Below are 23,243 nucleotides of genomic sequence, written 5' to 3'. Positions count from 1 at the left end.
TCTGCTCATTTTTTTTCAACCAGTTTTTGCCACAAAATAAGGGTGGCAGTTATTGTAGTGCAAACAAATATTTTCAATTCACTAATAATTTTTGACCTGTTTTTGTATTTTTATTATCTTGTACAAAATAATTGAGGGGAAAACATAAAATTAAATAATGTGATAATATCAATAGGTTGTGAATGCAAACGTTAAAAGCTTTAAAACTAATAATAAATGTACCATTCCAGTGTGAACAAACACCTGCAAAGTTTCATCTAAAAACATAACTTATATATCCCCACTTTTGGCACACAACTGAACTGAAAGTGACATTTTAAACACATGGGTGTGAACAGGTGTGTGTCTGTAAATGCCCAAATTCAAAGTGATAAATAATCTTAATGAGGAATGCACCTGCTTATCTGGATCAAAACAAATCTGTGTTAGTTCGCCTTATTCAATCTTTGTGGCACGTATAAAGTACAACCTTCCAAAACCTTAGCACAAAATAGTCTATTAATGACTCAAACAATACATTTGATAAAACAGAGTAACCATTGGATTAATATGAGATGTTTGTGTGCAGATCATTGAATGGAAATCCCAAATTATTTCAAATATTTTCACATAACATGTCCAGGAGTCATGGTCGCTGCAGTGGGGTTCCCCCTTTAACGTATGAACACAGTGTTGTATTGTTTGTATGACCTAACAAGCTCCCAGTGCGGTGTTTACCACTGTCAAGCTTTAAGTTACATTGGGTATTGTGAAGGGCATGTAGGGACATGGTGGGTGTGCATTATTCTGCAATGTTTGGTGTCCTTGAAAAACATCATGTTTTTTTTCACTTTGTAGTTAAAGCAGAGGGGGGGGGGGGGGGGGGGGTTGGCTGTCCTTCCTCATCAGTGTGTTATTACTGTCTCAGTAAAAGGCGGCAGGAAAGTGAGTCACAGCTGCACACTACCAGCCAAAACCTAAACCCCAGCCCACTGTGTGCTACATGAAGCCTGCGGTTTAGGCAGACATGGCCGTTAAATCTGCAGGGTCCTCCATGAACACTGCTGCCTTGGGTGTGGCTTCCTAAAAGCCTCAGCCATACTCGGCGCTACGGCTGGTATTGTGGTGCTTTTTAATCCTGTGAGCCTTTAGAGACTTTGAAACTAAATAATTAGCGGAAATCTCCGAAAACAAGAGATGTTATCAAAGCCTGTTATAGGAAGGTCAAAACCAAGAGAAGCTGCCAACACAACTGATAATGGTTCATGATTTACAGAGACACATAATGACTCGTCACTCATCTGTGCGGCCATACGGCACCGGGATTCCTTTAAGGGTCTGAGGATCAGCATGAGCGTTTGTTATGACTGTATCCAGGATACACAGTCCACCGTCCTCAGTGTCGAGTTTACTACCTTCAGCCTCGTGTGCTGCTCACTGAGCTTTTTTTAAACCTGGCACTGGGTAAAATCCCCTTTACCTACTTTCGCCTTCCCTCCCGCCAAAGGCACCTTTGCTCCAGCAAACAATAGGTCAACTTACACAAGTAGGACCTTTTACCTCGCCTCTACATGTTTAGTTTCTATTGAACCGGTGATGTAAACAATGATCACACATCCAGACGGATTGAAATCGATCGTGACAAGTCCTTCCTCTGTTCGAGTTACATCACAAATGCAGTGGCAGACATTTGGGAAGAGGGAACGTGATCGTTGCTGATGTACAGGGTGTAACCTCGTCTGCACTGCGGCAAACGATGAGCTGAAAGCACATCTCCTCAAAAGCGAATGAACGAGATATTGACAGAAGGTGGAGATAATGCATGGCCCAGTTTTGCAACGCAGTGTTTGCCCACAGGTTCCCGGCCAAACGACGACTCCACGCAACAGCCCTTTGATCAGCGCTTCAGCTGCATGCAGGTTACAGAACACGTGTTGTCAAACTGCACCGATAGATAAACAGATTTATTTTTGAATCTGCACTCCGTTTGTGAAGATGTGCGCACATCAGCTCCCTGCATAAGTTACCTTCGTTTCTAAAGAAAAACTGTTTTTTCGGTTCTTGCCACGACTTTAAAAGTCATTTATCAAACCATAGCAAAGGCAGAAACATGAAAATTCCTCATATACACTCAAGGTGTGTCCGTTTACAACACCGCTCAGACAGGTGGGAGTCAAAAGTTATACTATGTCTTAAGTTTGGCAAAACATCAAAACAAGTATAAAAACAAATATCAGTGCACTTGTATGCTAATTGAGTTTAGTTCCATTCGAGTTGTTGAAGGTTGTCTCATTGTTTTTTTAACCAAAGTGACTGTGGCCAAACAGGTTTCTCATATCTTCACAAAATGCTCCCTTTTGCACACTATCAGGAAGAGATCCTTTAATTTGCCTGCAGGTGCGTCACCTGCAGAGCCGGGCTTGACAGCCACCAGTCGGACGAGCTGTGTCAACAGCATGATGAGCCCGTCTGACGTTCCTGTGACATTAAAACCACCGATGGCTGCAGGTAACCTTCAGGCTGCACAGTCGGGTCACATTGTCTAATGTTTTTTACCCCCTCTGGCATCGGGAGTCTGGGAGGTTTAACAATGAAAAACTATGCCAAGATCTTAGAAGAAGTAACAGGTCGAACAAGCCTATTAACAATACACAGGTGACGAAGGCTTAAGGAGAGCACTATGAATAGCCAGGAGCTTAAACTCTAAGGAAAAACACAAGTCGGGCCAGCTCTCTGCAGAGACAAAGAGTTTAAAAAGCCTGAAGGTGAAGTAAAACCCGGAAGAGAGGTGAACCTGGAGACGGGGTGTGAATGAGAAATCCAAAACACCCACAAGAATAGTCCAGCACTCCCTACGTCATTACATCTGAGTCAGCACTTACAGGGTTAACGCAACATCTCCACACCACAGGAAGCCGAGAGAGTGAGGGAAAAGAGGGGGGCAGTGAGGTAGAGAGAGAGAGAGAGAGGAGTGAGCGCCATGAAAACACACAAGACGAGTGAGAGCAGAGACGGCGGATGAGGACGTACCGGCAAGAAAGTATCTGAACAGAAAAGACCTACTTAACTCGAGCGTTCAAGACTCTCTTACCTTGCTTCTTGCGTATTCTCAACTGCCAAACAACGATTAAGGTAACAATGTGTCCCACAACCACCAGGGCTGGGAACACATTTCCAGGGGGGCTTGCCGGCATCGGGCCTGGTACAAAGTGGAGAGTCCCAGGCTGTGAAGACAGGTGGGAGGGCTGGGGCGAGGGGGGTGAAAGGTGAGGGGGAGTGTTGGGCAGGAGGAGGAGGAGTAGGGGGGGGAGCGCCTAGGGGTGTGGTGCCATCCCCGGACTTTAAAACGAGCGCTGCAGCCAAGTTGTCCGTGACTTTTAAAAGAGGCAGAAGAGCGAGGGCGCACCCCTCCCGCTGCTCTCTCTCCTCGGTGACTCAGTCCTCTCGCAGAAGTGGCTGATCTCTCGCTCAGTCTCTCCCTCCCTCCCCCTTTCCTCTGTACTTTACTCCAACAATGCCTCTTTATTGTCAATATTCACTCCTGTCTGTTGTCTAAAGTTGCACTGATCTCCAAATGAGTCAAAAGCCTCCAAGCACAAGCGACTTCACAACTCTGACGTAGTTAAAAATAAGTTTTGCCCTCTTCCACAGCTCAAGTGACTCCACTGGTTTTGCCCTACTGGGATTGGCTCTCCTCGCTCGCTGCAGTCCTGCTGCAGCAGTTAATAATATATGAGGCTGTTGTGTGTGACACACACACACTTACACACTCGGGTCAGCTTTGATAAGAAACAAACGAAGAGAGATCCACCTTGAGTCAAAGTTTCCAACTCACTCACTCTATAAGATTTCCTTTTACATTCTGAAGCTCATTTTCCACTGCGGTGAATGAGTCATAGACCGTCCAAGGACAGCCCCTTCCTCTTTTTCCAAATATTTATATTGAAGCCATGCCTCTCTATTTAATTTTTCCCTCTCGTATAATACCACACTCGCTATCAAGCCTTTATGTAACTCCACTGTGTTCCCCTAATTGCTACCTTATGCTTGGACGGTACCACAATTGTACATTTGTTTCCCAGAATCTTTTTTTGAACTGGATTCTGTTTTACCAGCAACTGCATTTCTACCCTCTAAATCATAAAGTGCTTTTTGTTTCTGTTGCACACCAGACCTGTGGTTAGACCCCTGAGAAAGTCTTCAGGTAAAACGTTTTGAGCTGCTTCACACTGACTGAACGTCTTAGACCTGTTGAACCTTGTCAACCTGCCGTAATTACAAGGGTCTGCTGTCACCACGCGTTAACGAGTGAATTCTTCTGTGAACGCTTCACTTTTCTTGCAACGCAAAAGGGGCAACACACCTTTTTGCACTCTATATCAACTCCAAACAGAAATCCGTTGGTGCAAAAATACCTCGTTTGCATCACGAGCCCGTCGCTGCAGGCTGAGATGTCACCGCCAGTGTTTCTGTTGTTAGAACACCGGTGGAGGATTATTAGCTGGTGCGCTGCCAGCCGCTCAGAAACCCAACACCAAGGCCGGTGTCACCATCGCACATTTACAGCATTGCAATGTCGCACGCCGCCCCGGCTCCATAAAAGCAGGCGAAAATAGACGACGCAGCCTAGACCTTTGGTACGTGCACGGGGGTCAATCTATAGAAAGAGGAAGAGTCAGAAGAGTCCTGTGATGTTCAGGCCTTGTGCCGGCTGAAATACACTATTATAAGTTTGGGCAGAGTTGATTGAAAGCATTTAACCCTTTACAGGTTACTCACATTTACCAATTCAAAAGTAAAAAAAAATAAAAAGTTCAACTCATGAATGAATGAGTGAATGGATGAATGAATGGTTTATTTTGGTTACAGTTGCAGTGCAAAGATGTAATTTTGTGCATTCAGTTTATAGTGCTTCAAAGTTCATGCACACATTTTTTTTTTTTCTTTTTCACAATTTCTGTCGCCGAAATGGGTATAGGCTGAAACCAAGGCTTCAAGGCCTAGCCCTTAAAAATCCATAAAGTTACCCAGGACACCAGTGATACAAGAGAAAAAAAACGAATCCTAGCAGAAGTAACACAAAAGAAGAAAAAAAAAAAAAAACTTACTCTAAGTTATTCTTCCGAATCATTTCTGATTTCAATCATTTTTCATTGTAACCATTCATTATTTCAGAAGTACAATTGAAATTTACACAATTTTAAGTTGTCGCTAAGTCCATTCCAATATATGAACTGAAACACATCTATATTTAACATTAGTTATCACAACAGCAATTTGACTTATTTTTCTACAGTTTTATGCGCGTGGAACATTTGATCAAACGTGTCACAATCGCAAGGAAAAGATTTGCTGCATCACTTATCGTTTTTGAAGAAATGCTCAGAAGCTACCAAACACAATCTCTTGGCAACGAAAGGGTTAACACAGCCTCCGACTGCCAAAATCAGAAGCCAGAGTGAACTTGCAATAAAGAGGAGATTGGTCACTTTAGGTGGGTCTGAAGAACTGGCAGTGGATTGTGAGACCTTATATGATCCCGGTTTCAAAACATTGACCAAATCCCAAAAGACTCAGAAACCGGCAGAAGAATTTGGCTAATAAAGTCCGAGAAGATTGAGCAAGGGGAATAAAACGGACGTCTGGAGTAAATTAATTCCACCCCTCCTTCATGGGAGGAGCCAGCTCACTCCCACTTTCCTCACATGGTATGTGCGTCCTGCTCAACCATTCCCATATTGTGATGCATACTTTACATACTCCCGCGCAGGCATTATAGTAACACATTTCACATCGTAGGAGAAGTTAAATTGTCTCAATCGTTGCTTAAAAGCATTTCCCCACCAGCAAAGGTAGAGTCAAGTGAGGAACGACAGGAATGCCAGAGATGCTTCTAATCTCACAAGCTTCAAAAACAATTCCGGTGCTGGGAGTGGCAGTGTCCTCAGATGCCATGCGTATCGCAAGAAATTCATTTCTGCATAGTGTACTTCTACTGCAGCATCCTCAAGTGCATAATGAAGAGTCCAAACATGTATATTTCTGACAAAATAAATCACACCTACCCAGGCGAGGGCGTCGTAGACAGAAACAGCAGCAGCACCGGTTCATCCTCTCTGAACCGTCTTTCCGACTTTTAGAGAAAATAGAGAACTGCCAGGGAGTCAGAGCTGACCTCACGACATTGTGTGCTGATCAGAACCAGGGGGGCGTGCAGAAGGAGTGAGGGGAAAAAAAAGGAAAAGAGGAGAAGCGGAGGCACGGCGGGGAAGCAAAAAAAGAAGAAAAAAAAAGTAGACGGCGTTGCGAGTTTGATTTAATTCAAGAGGCTTTCCTCAGTGGAAACTGCATCTCATGCCTGGTGGTTTTCTGACGAGCGCTGGACTGAGTCCAGGCGCAATGCTCCAGAACCTCCCAGGGACACATTTTTTAACAGGATTTCAGACAAAGAGCGGAAAACATGATTTTTGCCAGCAAGCTACCATAACAAAGGCTTCTCTGTGGAAGTCATTAAAAAAAGAAAAAGGAAAAAGCTGGAGACGTCAAGTCATTGCCCCGACATATACAGGATATGGATGAGCCTCAGTGACCACAGCAGCTCTGACTTTGATTTAATGCTCAGACGGAGAGATAGAGGACATTTTGCATCAACATATTGGAAACATTAACACAGTGCGATACAATGGCAGCGTTGTTGAATATAATTCTACTTTTGAGTCCTTTTTTCTAATCTTATTATAACATAGCTGTGCTGAATAGTGCGTAAACCAATATTAACCCAGGGCTAGTTGAAACTCTTAATTTGGTTTGTGTATAACTTGAGCATTTAAGATAGTCGAGGATGAATTTTTCACTTTTTTCACTGTCAAAAAAATGTATTTGTACTGAAATCAATTATAAATACATGCAGACAAAAGTCAAATAGAACATCTTTTGCAGGGAACACACACGGTTTATCTTTAATTGTGTTATCTGTGCAGCCGTGCATTACTCCTGAATTACTATTTTGTGCAAGGAGAGATGTGTGCCAGCCAGTGAGGGGCCTTGCTGCAGCCCACACCCCTCTGCTTTTAACAGCAGGAAACATGATCCCAGACACCGCCAAGGCAGCGTGGGTGGTGTCGAAGCTCAAGGTCTCCACTGTAAAGTTATAAACTGTAATTTTCTTCACACTTCTTCTCCAAATAAGCACTTGCAGTTGTCCTGTGATCAGAATAAACCGGACACGAAATGTTTAACTTGTTGGAAAACACTCTTAAGAAGGCCTGTGTTAGATTAATCTCAGACAAAGCTCTATCCTCCGTTGTTATCTGATACACTGACAGTGAGAGACACGCCCAAACCTGCTTCATCCTCTGTGGTCCTTTTGCACAAACTCAGACCCGGCAGAAAGCATTTCTATGCTGACACCTTTTGGTAAGAAGACAGAACTGTCCCGACTTTAAAAAAGCTTCCTACCTTGGCCGTGTTGAATCAAAGCCTCCATGAAGTCTCTAGAAAATTTCATTTCCATCGCGGCACAAGTGGATTTGTGCCGATTTCTCCTCACTAAGTGAATAATTCAACATATAGTAGTGCGGTGTGGAGCAGCAGATCTCTGGCTCTGTGCTCTGCTGTGGCCAATTCAATTCAAGTACAGTATGGTCTTTTTAAATGTTGGAGTTTCTGTTCAATGAAGGCTGGGCTGAACTAAGGGGGCAGATGAAAGGTGGCAACTGGCAGCAGATGTTCTCATCCGGATTTCGTTGCTTTGCCCTTCTTCTGGAGACACGGGCAGGAAAAGCTGAGTGTGGCTCACATTTCCCAGTCTCTGCTGAGTCACGTATCACTCCTGACGGTGGAAAAGTTCCCCGGCAGACAGCATGGTAAGGTAGAGGCTGGTCGTTTCAAATGATGCAGACGCAACGAGTTTCATCAGCCTCACACAAAACGTATTCTCTGGTCAATGTGATGAGATGATGAAAATATTGACCGCAATAAATCTTGCATACATCTTAATATAGTGATTAATACGAACAGAATAGCATCTACAACACCGGTGAACAAAGTCTTATTCTTTTGTGTACACAACCTTATGGTTTTAAATGTGAATGACGAATAAAGCCGGCCTATAAAGTTGATCGCACGTTCCCCAGCAGATGGCAGAATAAACTATGTGCATGTTCAAAATGTATATTCTGTAGATGCAGTACAATCCCAGAGAAAAAAAAAGTGTCTTGTACGTTTGGAAAATAAGCAATTTTATGCTGAATTTCACACCATACAATATTAACTTCTGATTTTCAAGCTGATATTAAGATCTCAACAAATCAGACCTTGTCTTATGTATGTGTATTTCTTTATATTCCTATCTAGAACCAGAACTAATCTACAATTATATAAAGCACAGAGAAACTGTGATGGTGGGCTGCTAACTCACTTGGACATGTGCATTGTAGACTCAGTATTTAGACTATAAATACTTCAGGATAGCTGCCTGCTCTGTGCGTCTGTACTCACATGGAAAATCCATATAGCACCACTGATTGCTAGTCTCAGTCTGTCAGAAACAGCAGAGGCATGAACGAGGGGCACGGCGGTCAAGTTTCAGTGAATATCTAAACATTTTTAAGATGGAAATCACTGGTTTCAAGGAGCAAATCCAAAGCATAAAAAGCTACACTAAATACATTATATACAACGTGGAGCTGAGCCTATATGTTCTATTTGAGCCTAAAGAAAGAGAGAGACAATAAACCTGCACAGAAATACTGGCTCGGTGTTTATTGTTACACACAAGTGCAATCATGATGTATCTTTTTATAGAGTTTAGTTATGTTGAGTTGAATAAAAACTAAATATAAAACCTTTTTAAATCCTGTTGAAATTGTAGGTTTGTCTGATTTATGTGCTTTAGATTAGCAACAGATTCAGTTAAACTCAACTAAATCAATTTACTGCTCATGGAAACAACCCAGTAAAATGACACCTAATTGGCAGTTTGTTATTATTTGGCCATATGGAAACTGACAAGACCATCACGCACACCATTAGAAGAACCAATTATCGTTATCTCGCCCTCCAAAACAGTAGCCGTGCCCATAGCAACGTTTCGATAAGCTCTACAGCGGCCAACAGAGGAGGAAAGCAGAGCGGGAGGAGGAAACTCCAACCTGCGAAGTCGTTCCAGATCTTCTCAGCCTTCTGCTTCTTGTCAAGCTCCTCCGTCAGATTTCTACACCAGAGGAGAGGCTGGACACGTTGATAAGACTACGGGTTCAATGGCCACAGTGGGGGAGGATTGTCTTAGAATTCTTATGCAAAGTCATAAGTGGAGGAAAATATTTACATATTTGCTTGCTGCTCAAAGCAGGCAGAAACAGTTTTACCATAAATCGCCAGAAAATAATGGTCGATTTAAGTCTCTTCATCTACAGACAATCTCAGTGTTTGAGGCTCATGCGCCACTTGTACAACCAGGTTGAATGCATGAGGAGGAGGAAGGGAGTTGACAGATAGAACATGAAGATAGGCAGCAGAGATGACCGGCGTCTAACCATCAACAGGCCTGATGGGGAAACTACCAAACACACAAGAAGAACACAGGACAAGGAAACCTGTGTTGGGTTCTCCTAACATTTTGGTTTGAATAAATGTATGGTTTTATATATAGAAAACAGCACTTATTCAAACTGCTGAAGGTGCATAATGTAATATACTGGAACTAATTCTTCCCACTGCGTCTTTTGGACTAAACCTAAAGGTCACGCACTATAATCTCTGGTCTCCCTTCTTTCTCCTTCGGTTGACACAAGGAACCCAGCCAAACCTAAATGGAAAACCATAAAGTCGTTTCTCTTCCCAAAGGAGCAGACAATTGTGCCGTTGTTCAAGCTGCTGTTACTCACCATCTTCTGACTGACGGTGGAAAGCATCATGGAGTCCAGCAGCACTGCAGCTGCCCAGAGGGTTAAAAATACAAACAGGAGGTTTGGAAAAATGTTTGCAGGGGATGGTGACTTTTTTTCCCCTCGAGTTTTTCCTTACATATCCCATCAACTCCCACCGCCTCCGACAGCTGCATGGATTAACTATTATTCTTTAGGTAACACGAGTTAGAAGCACATCTGGTAGTTGCCCTGCACGGACTATTTGAGCTCCCCAGATTGATGCAGAGCAGCATGAAGAAGTGAAAAACTTTGCACATACAGCAGCAACACATCTGTCACAGTGGTGTACAGTATATAGAGAATGCAAACACCATATAGAAGGACCTCCAGTGAGACTTTAATGGGAGCTATTCTCACTGTGACGCAGGAGTACGTCAAGAAATTCATGGCGGAATGATTTGAATCCAGCGCAGCTCTCTCATGGCCGCCACCTTTCTATGTTTGCATGTTCTCCCCGCAAAAGAAAAACCCCCAAATTCCCCTGATGGAGTTTGTTTGATGCGCTGGTCAGACTCTCAACTCCCCTGTCAGTCTATTTATAGATTTCTGTTGCTGACCTCAGGCATAGTGCAGCAGCGTGACACAGTCTCTGGAGGCTTGAGGATCCTGCGGAGTCAAAGTCAGTAAAACTTTGACACTGTGAAGACACGGACAGACACAGAGTTGGAGTGTTTACCAGGCTCGTCTTGCTTATTCATGGTTTGATTCCAGACTCAGGGCCGTTCGGCATGGAAAATGCATTTTCTCATAATTCAGATGTCAGCTTGGTCCCTTTATCCTAAATCACAGTGAGTTTCATTTGGTTAATTCTTACGAAAGACGTGGAATATTTTGACCTATTTACGCACTTTCCTCCGCCGCACCGTCTTATTGTTTGTCAAGAAAATAAACGTGAAACAGATTCCTGCTGAATCAGGAGAAATGTTTTGTAAAAAGTTTCTGGCAACAGCACAAGGCACATATCTAGTAGCAACTCCTTTTGGGGTTGTCGCACATACAACTTCAAAGATTTAATCAGACTTTTAACATTTGAACAGAAAGCCTCACAAGGTTACGATAGTCGACAGACCTCCTGTCATTGTTAACTTGTTTCAGGCTGTGAACTTTGCGGACGGAGATAACCAACATTATACCAACGACTGCAAATAATATTTGCACCAGATGAGGATCGACGGGGCAAATGATGTTCTGCCAGTTCCTTGGTATTTTCATTGCCTGTCAGTGGATCAGGAATTATAAACTGAAGAAAAAAGTGAAGATATTTGGAGGAACGAATAAGAAATCATGGACATGGCAGACTATGCTCTTTGCTGGCATTGATGCGTTCTTATTGTTTGGCAGATACAAACTTCTCCTGGTAGAAGAAAAGACATCTCTCACAGGGCAAGAATTTAGTGGCATTGTGATTTATCAGAAACCCGAGGGCCGGTTCCCTGAACTTTATCTCCAATGTGGTCTTCATCATCTGTCCCGTGGCGCCAAATCAAACAAAAGAGCAGCAACAACAGAAGTTTATTTGGTTACCTCCAGGAAAAAAGAAACACAGGTGGAGATAAATGAAACCGCCTGTAGATCAAAAGAATCAAACCCCCTGACTGCTTCAGGTCTTCACTAAAGCCAGCTTTATAATCAGTGCTGGCACTTATAACTAACACGCCGACGCTGGTATAGAGATGATAATGTATCACAGCAACTGTGGATTCAGGATAACGTGACGTTCTAGTTGGAAATCTTTCCATATTCTGTCCGGAGGACCGAGTTGAGAAGCTGCTCGTCAGGGGTCACTGATTCACGGGTTCTTCTTCTGGTTTGTTACGTTTCTGTTTCATGTCTTGTTTTCCATGCATTCTCATTGAATGTTGTGCCCTCCAGTACCTCTCCCATCACATCAGGTTGTAATTTCTCCTCTGTGCTCTCTCACCCTCGACTCCATCAGCTGTGGCTTGTTCACGCCCCACTAACGCATGTTTCTATACGTCTTCCTCAGTCTTTTCAGTCGACGGTTGATTTCTCATGTATGTGACTGAGGGGTACCGACTAAAAACAAACTAATCATACTTTGTGACCCCCCTTGTGGAATTTCCTATTTTATTTCCATATTGACGAAGCCTATGTCCAGGATGCTGGGGTGCAGCCACATCACGGTGCACCGGGGAGATGATGGAGGTCAGGGGTCTCGCTTAGGGACCTACAGTGATAACCTGTCGGCTGTGGGATTCAAACTTGCGAACTCCCAATTCCAAGTCCATTTCTCAAGTGTTCTTGTCATAGTTTATCTAGACCAGGGGTCTGCAACCTGTGGCTCTGTTGCCACATGCAACTCTTTGGCTCTTCCACAGTGGCTTTCTGAATGTTTCACAGAATAATACCAACAGTTTATCTTGTTTTCATTAAACAAGAAATGGGGGGAAAGGTAACTCTGCTAAAACAGCTAAACAAAGAGCTAAAGTCAAGTGTTTCCCATCCTAAATTGTAATTTTAACTTCCGAAATGCAACATAAGAAACAGCTTATGTCCATATAGCAAGACTATATATTAAACTTCGGAAACTGTCAGCCTCATTTTAAAGATTAAACATGTTTTGCGGCTCAAGTTGGAAAGTGAGAAAAACGAATCCTTTTGTCAAAAAGGTTGCAAACCCCTGGATCTCGATCATATTCAGACCCTGTTTGAATAAACTATCTGTATGTGTGTATGTTCGGGCCGTGTGCTATCCAACCATGTCAGCATAACAGTAAAAAACAAAAAAAAACCTGCAATTCAATAAAAACAAAACAAAAGGGTCGATGGGGGGAAAAAAAAGAAAACGGAAAACATTTTAAGTTCTTCCAAGTTGGATGCCAAAGTGAAACATGGGCTTTACCCCCCCTAACCTCTGCTTGGATAAAAATAAAGAAGTTGTTTTATTGAGGTCCTCTTTAAGCCACGATGAAAGCTCATTGCCATGGTGGAAGAGGCAGACGACGAGAGAATGAAGGCAGCTGGAAGTGGCAGTTCAAAATAAACCCATTCAACCCCACTGGCAAATAAAGTGCCCTCTGAATTCCACTACTCACTTTATAGCAAGTAATTTAGGATACATGGTTGTCTTCCAAGTCGTTAAAAGTCTGCATCTTAACATTTTGGAAAAGGAGCAGTGGGAAAATGCTGGGAGGGGTGTTGGGTAAACGGTACACAAACACACAAACACACAAACACACAGAGGTGATACTTTTCACAACTATCACCGATCAACACGCAGCCAAAATGTCACTCAGAGGAGACCTGAGGCCATTTCTGTCTGCAGTGACAGAAAACATAATAGTTGTGGACGTGTACGTGTGAAAGGGTGAGACTTCTTTTTCCCTCCTCACTTCTGATTCTAACACCAACATCTGTCAACTGGATTCAAGTGAGTCGACTTTTCTTAAATCACAGTCAGTCCATGTACAGTCCTGGCAACTCGAAATTGATTGAATAATGTGTATGATTGTGAATCTCTGTGTTAGCCCTGGGATGGAGTGGTCACCCCTGTACAATGTGAATATCTCTGGGACTTTGTAATCCTGGCTTGGATTAAATCAGCTGCAGAAGATAGGTAAATGGTTATGAGATGATCCTATATAGGTCCAAAAATGGCTTATAACTTAAACTTATACTAAACATATAATAAAGATCAAATGGACATATGATAATACATTGACAGTGAGCACTAAACAAAGTAAGACGTTAAAGATAAACAAATACATATTCTATAGGTCTATATGTATACATTTATGTACGTGATTGTATTTGTAATAGTAAATCTTGGATAAAGAGTCTCAGCTGGCATTGCAGGAGCCACTCAGATTATAAATGTTGTTTTGTATAAACGCTGTGAAAGACGAGGGTCCGTGAGGGATTCGCACTAAAATGGCTGAGACAATGAGCCGCTAATGGATGGACTGAGCACCACAACCCCCGCAAAGGAACTAAAACTGAGTCTTGATGAGGAAATTGGAAAGCAAAAAGCCGCGGCAGTGTGGGCAAAGCACCGTAAAACATTTAGAGTGTAAAAGCTACTCGGAGCTAAGAGGCACAGCTCCGTTCTGCAGGAGCGCGAATATAAAATGGCTGAGTTGGAAAGCAAATGGATGAATGTGCTTCTTTCTTTGCCAAATCATATCATCCCATCATGTGTGGTTGTGTGATTAGGAGGAAATGTAGTGTTTTGTAACAGAGAAGGAAATAGACGAGCTTGTGTGGTGTGTGTGTGTGTGTGTGTGTGTGTGTGTGTGTGTGTGTGTGTGTGTGTGTGTGTGTGTGTGTGTGTGTGTGTGTGTGTCTGACCACTGCGGTGACTCATCTAAAACCCATGGTCGGGTGCGGCCGGCCAGGAATTCCCGTTGCCATGGCGATGTGACACATGGTAGAAATATGAGTGGATCCAGTGCAAAGACAGATCGGTGGTCAGAGGTGATACCGTCGCCTCTGGCAACACTCAAAACAAACACACTCCTCCGAGAAGTTTCAGCCACCCATCACAGCACCACCTCAAAACGTTTGGGTAATAATGAGAAAAAAAATAAAAATCCATTGGATGTGATGAGAGCAGTCTGGTTTGGACTTTATTTTGGAGATGCAACTTTTTTCCGTGTTGCTGAACAGACGCACCTGAACGAACACCAAGAACATCACTCGGCAAATTCCAAGAAATATTCCAGCCAAAACACCAGCAGCTGCTGATCTGCAGCAACTCGTCAGCATTCACACTCACGCACCTTCTCAAACACCCAAAGCAGAAGAAGCCTTTTTCCACTGATTGATCATCAACGTGGCCACTGCCTCTTCTCTACTGATGCTACGGGCTTTAATCACAGAGCGTCTCTGTGCTCATTGGCTGGAAATTCAGTCACGCTTCATGAAGATCTCCCATCTTTCAGACCGTCAACATGGCTAACTCACTGCCAGCCAGAGGAGAAGGATGCCTTGCACTGTAGTCACTGTGAGGATGAACCTATAGGAGTCCAAAGCACTGGGTAATATATTCACCGACATACAATGGTGTGTTTGGCTGCCAAATTAACAAGGACAAAACTCAAAGGCACTTTGACTCCTGTAGCTACAACTCACTGTGGACCAGGAAAAGCTCTGCGGCTACTTTCTGTCAGCATGATATGTGTGGGGTGCCATTAGAGGAGGCCTGTATATCAAGCCTGTCCTCCTCATAAACCCCACCCTGACACACCGTGAGAGGAGCGACTTTAAAATAAACCCACTGACTGAGAGCTCCACTCCGGCTCTGTCCTCATCTCGCCATCTCCTCCAGCCTTTCTCCACATCGCTCCCAGACTCCACAGCCTCGGCGGAATATAAGGCACATCAGAAGCCACAATCTTCTCGGGACAAAGTGTCAAACTATGAGGTTGCAGAAGAAGAGAGCAGGGCTGCTCGTCCAGCAGGGCTGCCCTGCCTGCGGTGAGGGCTGGCAGACAAAGGCAGCCCCTGCAGCGTCTATAACTGCACCACATGCCAGGCAAGTTCTCAAAATGGCACAAGCATGGAGGCTTCATAACTTACAATTACTGACTAACTTAGATGTCGGTGTGAATCACGAGATGGAGGCAAGAGATGCAGAAATAAAACTCACACCGGGTAGTTACAGGGGTAAAATATAGGTTGAAGCACATGTAAAGGAAAAACCACGTGAAAATTATTTTTATTCCTCTTCAGATTTTCAGACGCTTTTGAATAAATCCACCAAAACTCGAATGTGGTGTGGTCAGATTTCAAGTTAATTTAATCATGAGATAAAACAACTGCAAGGAATGCAGTAATGTAACCCAATCTGGATTAATACATTTGCAAAATACTGAAAAAATATATAATATATATTGAGTGTGCATGTAGCGTTAATACCCTTTATCCTGAAAGAAGACAGATATGTGCAAATTAATTATGATTGAAAGTGTTTTAGAGACAAAACTCATTTCTTGGACTTTAAAATTCATAACTGATAAACGCTCCACAAAATTTATTATTAATCTTGATAAATGAAGGCAGAAAATTAAGTGTACACATACAGGTACTGTATATGTAATTTAATATGATCTTAGACTAAATATCTTTAGATTTTCAGGTAACATTTTCTGTTGCCTAAAATGTTGTGGTGACTAAGATTTACATAATTGTGCATCCAAAAAAACGATTTGATGACCGACAATGAGACAAATGAAGAGGCTGAGCATGAGTATCGGCCATAAAGTGGATCAGTGTAAGAGATGACCAACTTCTAATAGCTGCATGTCTCATTCCCTGCTTATTATTCACTTGATTTGATCATTGAAATCAATGTAATGACCTAATATGACAGACGGGAACTGATGCAGGTGATTGAGGAATACAACTCCCACTGTAATATTACTTTATGTGCAGTATAGTGTGCATGAACGCATGAATGTAGTGTAGAGAAAACTGAAATAGGACATTGTCAGCTAAATGGATTTGAGTTTTTTGGGGGACAAAACTAACAAAAGTGGCTTTTGCTTGGGCTTTAAAAATGTGTGATGAGCTTTTTTTCTTTGTTGTCTTTTAAAAAACAATTTTGAGCAAATATACTAATATGAGACTGAATCCAGGAAAAGTTTCCTCAGAATGCAAGAAATGACTTAACAGCACATGTGACTTGTTCTTCTCTTAACAGAGAAAAAGATTCAAAGCAGAAAGACGAGGCCTCGAGCTCCAGATGAGGTTTGGATAAATGTCATGGCCCGATATCAAAGCAAAAAGACATTTTGACGCAAATCCCCTGCAGCTCTTTCATATCGCAGAAAACAGCAACCGAGTGTTACAAGTGATCTATTATATGGAATGAAAAGCTACTTTCATAAAAAAAAAAAAAAAAGACCACGTCACATTGAAAGATGGTGTGGAACAAGTGGAAGATAAATTAGAAACAAACAGTGACACCAACCCGAACAGAATGATGACACCAGGCAGCATGGGGTGTGTTTGATCTGCTCACCCTGCAGCCTCGCGGGAGCAAGTCAACACCTCAAAGAGTTTCAAAACGGCCGAACAGCAACTTACCTAGAGAGAGACAGAGGAACAAAATAAACACAGTTAGAGAAAATGATGCACGGCTTCAAAAACACACACAGCTTAAACTTTAATAGGCAGTAAAATGGACCAAATGCACTTTAAAAGTTGGGTTGAGCTTGAAACAAGAATTCTTTCTGGGCTAAACGTTTGGCAGACAGAATCTGCCTCTAATGGCCGAACGCGGAGATGAATGGTTCGACCACAAGGTCACCTGAGGCAGAGCTGAAGAAAAACAAAAGCCCAATATAACAGTAATGGCTCCAGAAAACTGTCTAATTGCACTTAACCGCAGACTCATTATTTGTAGTGGCTTCACTCACAGTGCCCCCTGCTGGTCACTTTAGGTAAAGCTCAAACATGTCTCATGTAATTCATCTTAAGAGTCACCTGGTTTCAATCCCCTCTGTTCCCCCTTTGACAAAACAAAGCACGACGAGTGTAATCATGCAGAGGATTAGAGGAAGGAGTGCAAGATTAGAGAGGATGTGTCAAATTACGCAGACAGTCGGCCCTCTGAATTGCAGGAAACTCGAGGTTAATGGGATTAAGTAATCAAATCTCAGGAGTTACGAGGACACACAACATGGCCAGACTTCTCAGCCAGCATGACTGACGGCTCCAGCAGGATTAAACAGACTCTTATTGAGCCAAAGCCCACCACAGATTATACTCACACACTGAGTTATACACAAGAAATAAAAAAGTTTTCCTATTGATCACAGGCTGAACTGCATATATCTGCTCATACATTAGAACTTTACGTTTTGCCGAGCAGAAATGCACAGTGCATACAAACATCAACTCTGATCTGTATATTATGCATGTTGACATCAGAAAAATACATTTGCAATATATAGTGTGGCCCTAGTTTCTTCTTTTCTCTTCGTTATAATTTAGATATTCATAAATTTACAAGCCATACCTCCTACACGTATCCTTGTACTGCATGGTCACATGTTTATGATTTGATAGGATGAAGGTTTGAGGCTCACAATCATCCTAGTTGCTCCTTCATGCTGAAGCATAACAACTCATCATTGTCACAAATGAAAATAAACGTGCTGTTGCAACAACATTATAGGACATTGACTTTATCAGCACTTCTCTGGAAGTAAAGGCAACATCCTGCTGTGGAGAACAGAGCTGCAGAAAGTGAACCAAAACAACAAACCTGTGGGTTGTAAAACCAAAACAATAAGCTCAGGAAGCACACACACACACCCACTTACACACACACACACACACACACACACGCTTTGATGTTTATTTATTTTTCAGTCCGTGCACTTTGCACACCATCACAAAATTTTCCATCTGGGACTGACTTCTACTCCCACAAATAGGTGAGATATTTGAAACGAAGCCACCCACCGATTCCTGCAGCTCAAATTGCGCCTCAAGCATCCGAGTGCGACTAAACACCGGCACTATTTGGGATCAGAAAAGTGACATCTTAGTGCACGAAATGCAGACAGGATGTGGGCATCAGCGACATCCAACAGACGCAGTGAATGAAGGAAGCCACTCGATACGTTCCAAGTGTTACAACCGAGCAGAAAAATAGCTGATAAACATCTAGATTTTCACACATACGCTCGGTACATTCATGAGGATCAGATATCTTAAACTGCCCGTCCCCCCCTAGTGGGGCGATGTTCTCTGCGTTGTCTGCACAGCAGCAGCAGAAACTTAAATTCACTGATCTGATGTTGGGCTTATCGGCAGATGTCACCCAGAGCAGGACTGCAGATACACATGATGGAAAATCAATAGCGAACACTTATTCATTTTCAGATGTCAAAGTCCAACCCAAACCACATCTATGTCCCAGGGAACTGCTGTGATGTTAAACATACTCCTCAAATATGGTTGAGCTCAGCTCACATTTAGTTTATTTGTCTGGATGTGGTAATAAAGCCTGTAGATCAAAGCCTCGGAGGTAGGGGGCGCCACACAGTGCATGAAGAAAGTAGTTCACTCCTAATATTATATATATATATATATATATATATTATTGATCATTGTTTTGCCAGTCAAAGCCACATTGTACAGTTGAAAAATACATATGAAGGATATCACAGATTTAAGAAATATTTTGATGTTTTTTATTTGAAGTTTTGGACAATTTGGATTAGATTAAATATTTTCAAAAACTATTTGCTTCTTCGACCACACAGCCTGTGAAACAGTGTTCAATGTTTTAGAGCTTTTAATGTCTTTTTTGTTGTTGTTTTTCTGCACTTTTCAAACAAACAGGTAAACCGGTGCCACTGACAGTAGAAGCATGAGTGAGTCTGTAAATGAAATTCGATTTTCCTCTGAGACTTTCCTTTATTTAGATTTAATCATAAAAAAATGAACTAGGTAAAGTGAAAGGCAGTATGCAGGAGACATAGTGAATAGAGATATATTTGTACATGACAAACTATTGAACCAGTTCTTTACTCTCAGTGTCACATTAGCCACCTTGAACTTCAAAATAAGAGTCATTTTGAAAGATGGTCTGGACTATAGAGCCACATGTTTCTCCAGGGGCCGCAGGTTACAGGCCCGTATTCTGTATATCTACTAAATTGTAAAAAAACCCAAAAGAACAACCTCATAAGGATTATAATCAACATTATTAATAAACTATGATTTATTTATTTTTTTACATAATTGCGTATTCTTTAGTGAGAAGATTTCACATTGCCTTTTAGAGCCCAGTGTTTATGAATTTCTTTTAGATCGTTTTTCTGTGATCCCAACCGACTTGCAGGATAAAAACACTGCAGAGGAATCTGTCTTGAAATAAAATCTTCCAAATGTCAGAAAGCTGCTTTACCTTTTCGCCCTGCACGTCTGCAACGCGATTCCTGTCGGAGGTCAAACGCGGCGGCTTCTGACCTTAACTCTCTTTTTAACGGGACATACCGGGTTTGAACCCGACGTCTCCCCTTTCACCAGCACATAACCTTCAGAGAGCATAAATCATAACAGAGTGCTATTTGTGAAAACACACAGATAAGGGGTCGACAGAGGCTCTGGCACTAACACTAAAAACTAAAGAGGCACAGACACAACAGGAGTGATAATGTGCAGGTGAAGAAGGTAAAAGTCAAGCTCGCTATTGTCTTGTATTTACTGTTCAATTCTAATGAAAACAATTCAAAATGTGACTTTTTATTTTTTTTAGGTAACCACCAAACAAGTGGCGGCAGCATTATTATGAATAATAATAACAATGTAAAGATACAGCAATAACGGGTGTGATGGTTACAGATTATACATAAAGACCTGCTATGAATTTTAAACCAAAAAGTCTCTACATGTAAGAAAATGGTATTATGAATTCAAAACAGTTGTTAATGGAAAGGTGGTTGCATGAGAGAGTGAGGCATAAGTTCATTTCATGAGCTTATTGGGTTAGTAGCTCTACTTTAAATAGATTAGAAGCTTTTATAAAAACAGGACCCCCTCAGATGTGAGCAGAAAGAAATCTCTACAACAAACGGCATTAACCAGTGTGCCAATCATGCACAAATATATAAAAGTTACTCATCAAATAAAACAGAAGAACATCAGTACTAGAATATATGTATATGCAATCTTTACATCCTTCGAACACACAAATCCAAAAGCAATCCATTCAGTCGCCTAAAGCCGCGCCGTCAATCCACCGACACATTTCATACGCCGTCACTCACAAACTGTACAACGAAGTCAGTTCACAGAATAAATCAAAATATATGATTTGGGGGTAGAATCTTCACAGGAAAACTCAGTTTAAAGGGTCAATCTCGATGTGAATTCGTCACCCTCCTGGATTTAGTAATCTTGCCTACTGCGGCTTTTTAGGATTTAAAATTGTTTCTCCAAATATTTGATTCATGGCCAGGAATGGGTTGGTAGAAAGAGGAAAAAACAGACAGGAATGCTATGCCCCGTCTTCCCAGGTGAATACTGCTGTTATTAACAGGCCACAAAGGCCACATTTCAGTGTTGACTCTGCTTGTCTCAACACATACGAGTCTCTACCGACCCCGAAAAAAAGGGAAAAAAGAAAAAGTGACAATGGGAGTAATGGTCTTGAAGTGACGACGTGCGTACAAATGAACTCGGTCTGACTGAGTAAGCAGCAGCAGACTCCAACACATTAAGTAAGTCCATTGGGAGCGCTCAGTGAAGCGAGGGAGCTTTTGTCTCCCGAGCCCCGGGGAAAACATTCTCCGCCGGTCCGAATGGACCTTCAGATCTCCTCTCCAGGATCATTTAAAGGCCTTCGGCACATGGAAAACTCCTCCAAAGTGTTACCACAGTTGGCCAGGCCGACATACTCAGTAGGGTTGGGTCCCGTCTCCGTAAATTGGAGGCTTTCATTTTGCTATAAATGTTACTGGGGCTTTTAATCTTCTAATTAATCAAATGGAAAAAGCACAGTCAGATGTATAACTCTAAAACCTGTTAAAGTATGCACATCCTAACTGAGCAGACTGGACCTGCAGGGTGTGCAGAAATGAGTTAAAAAAAAGAGGAGTAGAAGTTGAATAAATTAATCCAGGTATGGCTGGAGCCAGGTGGGATTTTACCCAAATGTTGTTCTGCAAATTAAACAAATGCAAATGACATAAAAGACTAATTAAAACAGACTGAAGGACTTTAATCATACAACCTTTGTTGGACAGTATTGGGCAGTGATGTTTAGGCCAAGAAGACGTGCAGGAACACATATGAAAGAAATAAGCAGGACAACTCCTCACTTTTACTGAAGGAGGCAGACACTTTGATCCAAATGTCTTTAATCATACCGTGAAAGAACACACATTTATCTTCACCTGCCAAATTCTTGGACGGACTGGTATTAAATTCTGGGACATGAACTCAATGCAGCATCAGAAAGGGAGAGTCCCACCAAAAAAAACCTCTTCTGGAGGAACGCTTTTGTAAGAGAAATAAACTATTTCGAAGCCACACAGGAGGAAAGCATGAGTGTAAACAGGGCATATGAGGAACTGATCTGTTCAGGTTGATTTCATCCTGACAGATACGGAAAAAATATCTGCAAATTCATTGAAAACTTGTTAATAAAGTTTATTGAGATGTTGCATGTGACTTTTTCCTTAAAGTTTTTTTTTTTTTTTAAACTGTTTCAATCTGGTGCATGAATAAAGTTCGTTTAAGAAAAAAAAAAAAAAAAAAAAAAGGTAAAAAATGTTTTAATTTATGGAATTTTGTGTTTGTCATTTCATTCTATCATTTTCTATTTGACACCATTACACACTATTTCTGACACATTTCAGTCCATAACGAAACACAGCAAAGGTTTGCATCTCAGCTCATCTCCATCAGTGATAAATGAGTCAAATAAAATAAGACGTTTCCTCTCTGCCTTTCGGATTCTTGTGCCGCTGCCGTGCAGTGAAGTGATGATACATACAGTTGCAGGACGTAGTAAGATGAAGGTGGGAGGAGCACACTTGGGGGTGTAAACACTCTATATAAGCACTGAAGTGAAGGCCTGAGAAAAGCTACACATGATAAGCCCCCCCCCCCCCCCCCCCCACACACACACACACAGAGTTTCCCCTTCACTCTCTGCACCAACAGTCCGATCCCTGGCTCATGGGCAGGGCAGCACTTGGTCGCTGCTGTTACCGCGGCGATGCAGCAGCCTCTCTGCAGCAGCTTCTCTGCAGCAGCCTCTCTGCAGGTCCCGGCGCAGACGCATTCAACCTGCCGCATCCTGCAGGACCAGCGGCAGCACTGCATCTCACACACTGCCTCATAAAACACACCATCTCAGCACAATCGCTGCCCTGAACGCCGGCGCCCGACCGCTGTGGCCACAACGGGACACAAAAGGGAAACAAAAGCTTTTCATCCACAAAAAAAATGCAGCGAGCAGGAGGATTATAATCCCTCTTTCTGGTTGCCGCTTACTGAAACCCCTCAAAACTGAACTTTCTTCGTGCATCGACACGCTGAAGAAGTCCGCACCACAGAAGGATTGTGGGAAAACGAGGCGGTCCCGATAAAGCATTCGATGGCGATGACAAGAGTCAGGCAAGGAAAAGAGTGGGGTACCTTTCAGAGAGCTGATCTCATGCTGGATGGACCTGGCAGGATCCATGCTCGCCGCTGCCCGAGGCTCCAAACAGTCGAATCTGAGCTCTGCAAGGTCAGCTCAGCAGCAAAACACCACGCTGGAGGATGTAAACCTCTCTGTGCGAATGGCAGGCTTTCTATCCCTCTCTCTCTCCCTCTCTCTCTCTCTCAGCACTCTGCTGCTGCCACAGG

General features: G+C 42.5%; 1 protein-coding gene across 4 annotated transcripts in view; it reads right to left on the bottom strand.

The window, feature by feature from the left end:
* Positions 1-23,243, bottom strand: part of pleca (plectin a) — a 97,142-nt gene that overhangs the window by 45,469 nt on the left and 28,430 nt on the right. For 2 of the 4 annotated variants that reach the window (XM_080484901.1, XM_080484903.1), the window contains exon 1: positions 3,071-3,416. The exons of 1 other annotated variant lie outside the window; for it this stretch is intronic. In XM_080484901.1, the coding sequence (XP_080341027.1) occupies positions 3,071-3,173 (103 nt within the window). In that variant the 5' untranslated portion in view covers positions 3,174-3,416. Of the gene's footprint in view, positions 1-3,070; positions 3,417-6,044; positions 6,385-23,243 lie in introns of those variants that run through there. One more of the 4 variants, XM_080484904.1, reaches the window with a different exon arrangement.

This window comes from Lipophrys pholis, assembly GCF_963383615.2.
Source record: "Lipophrys pholis genome assembly, chromosome: 17".
Taxonomy (NCBI): Eukaryota; Metazoa; Chordata; class Actinopteri; order Blenniiformes; family Blenniidae; genus Lipophrys; species Lipophrys pholis.
This window is presented reverse-complemented; position numbering and strand designations above follow the sequence as displayed.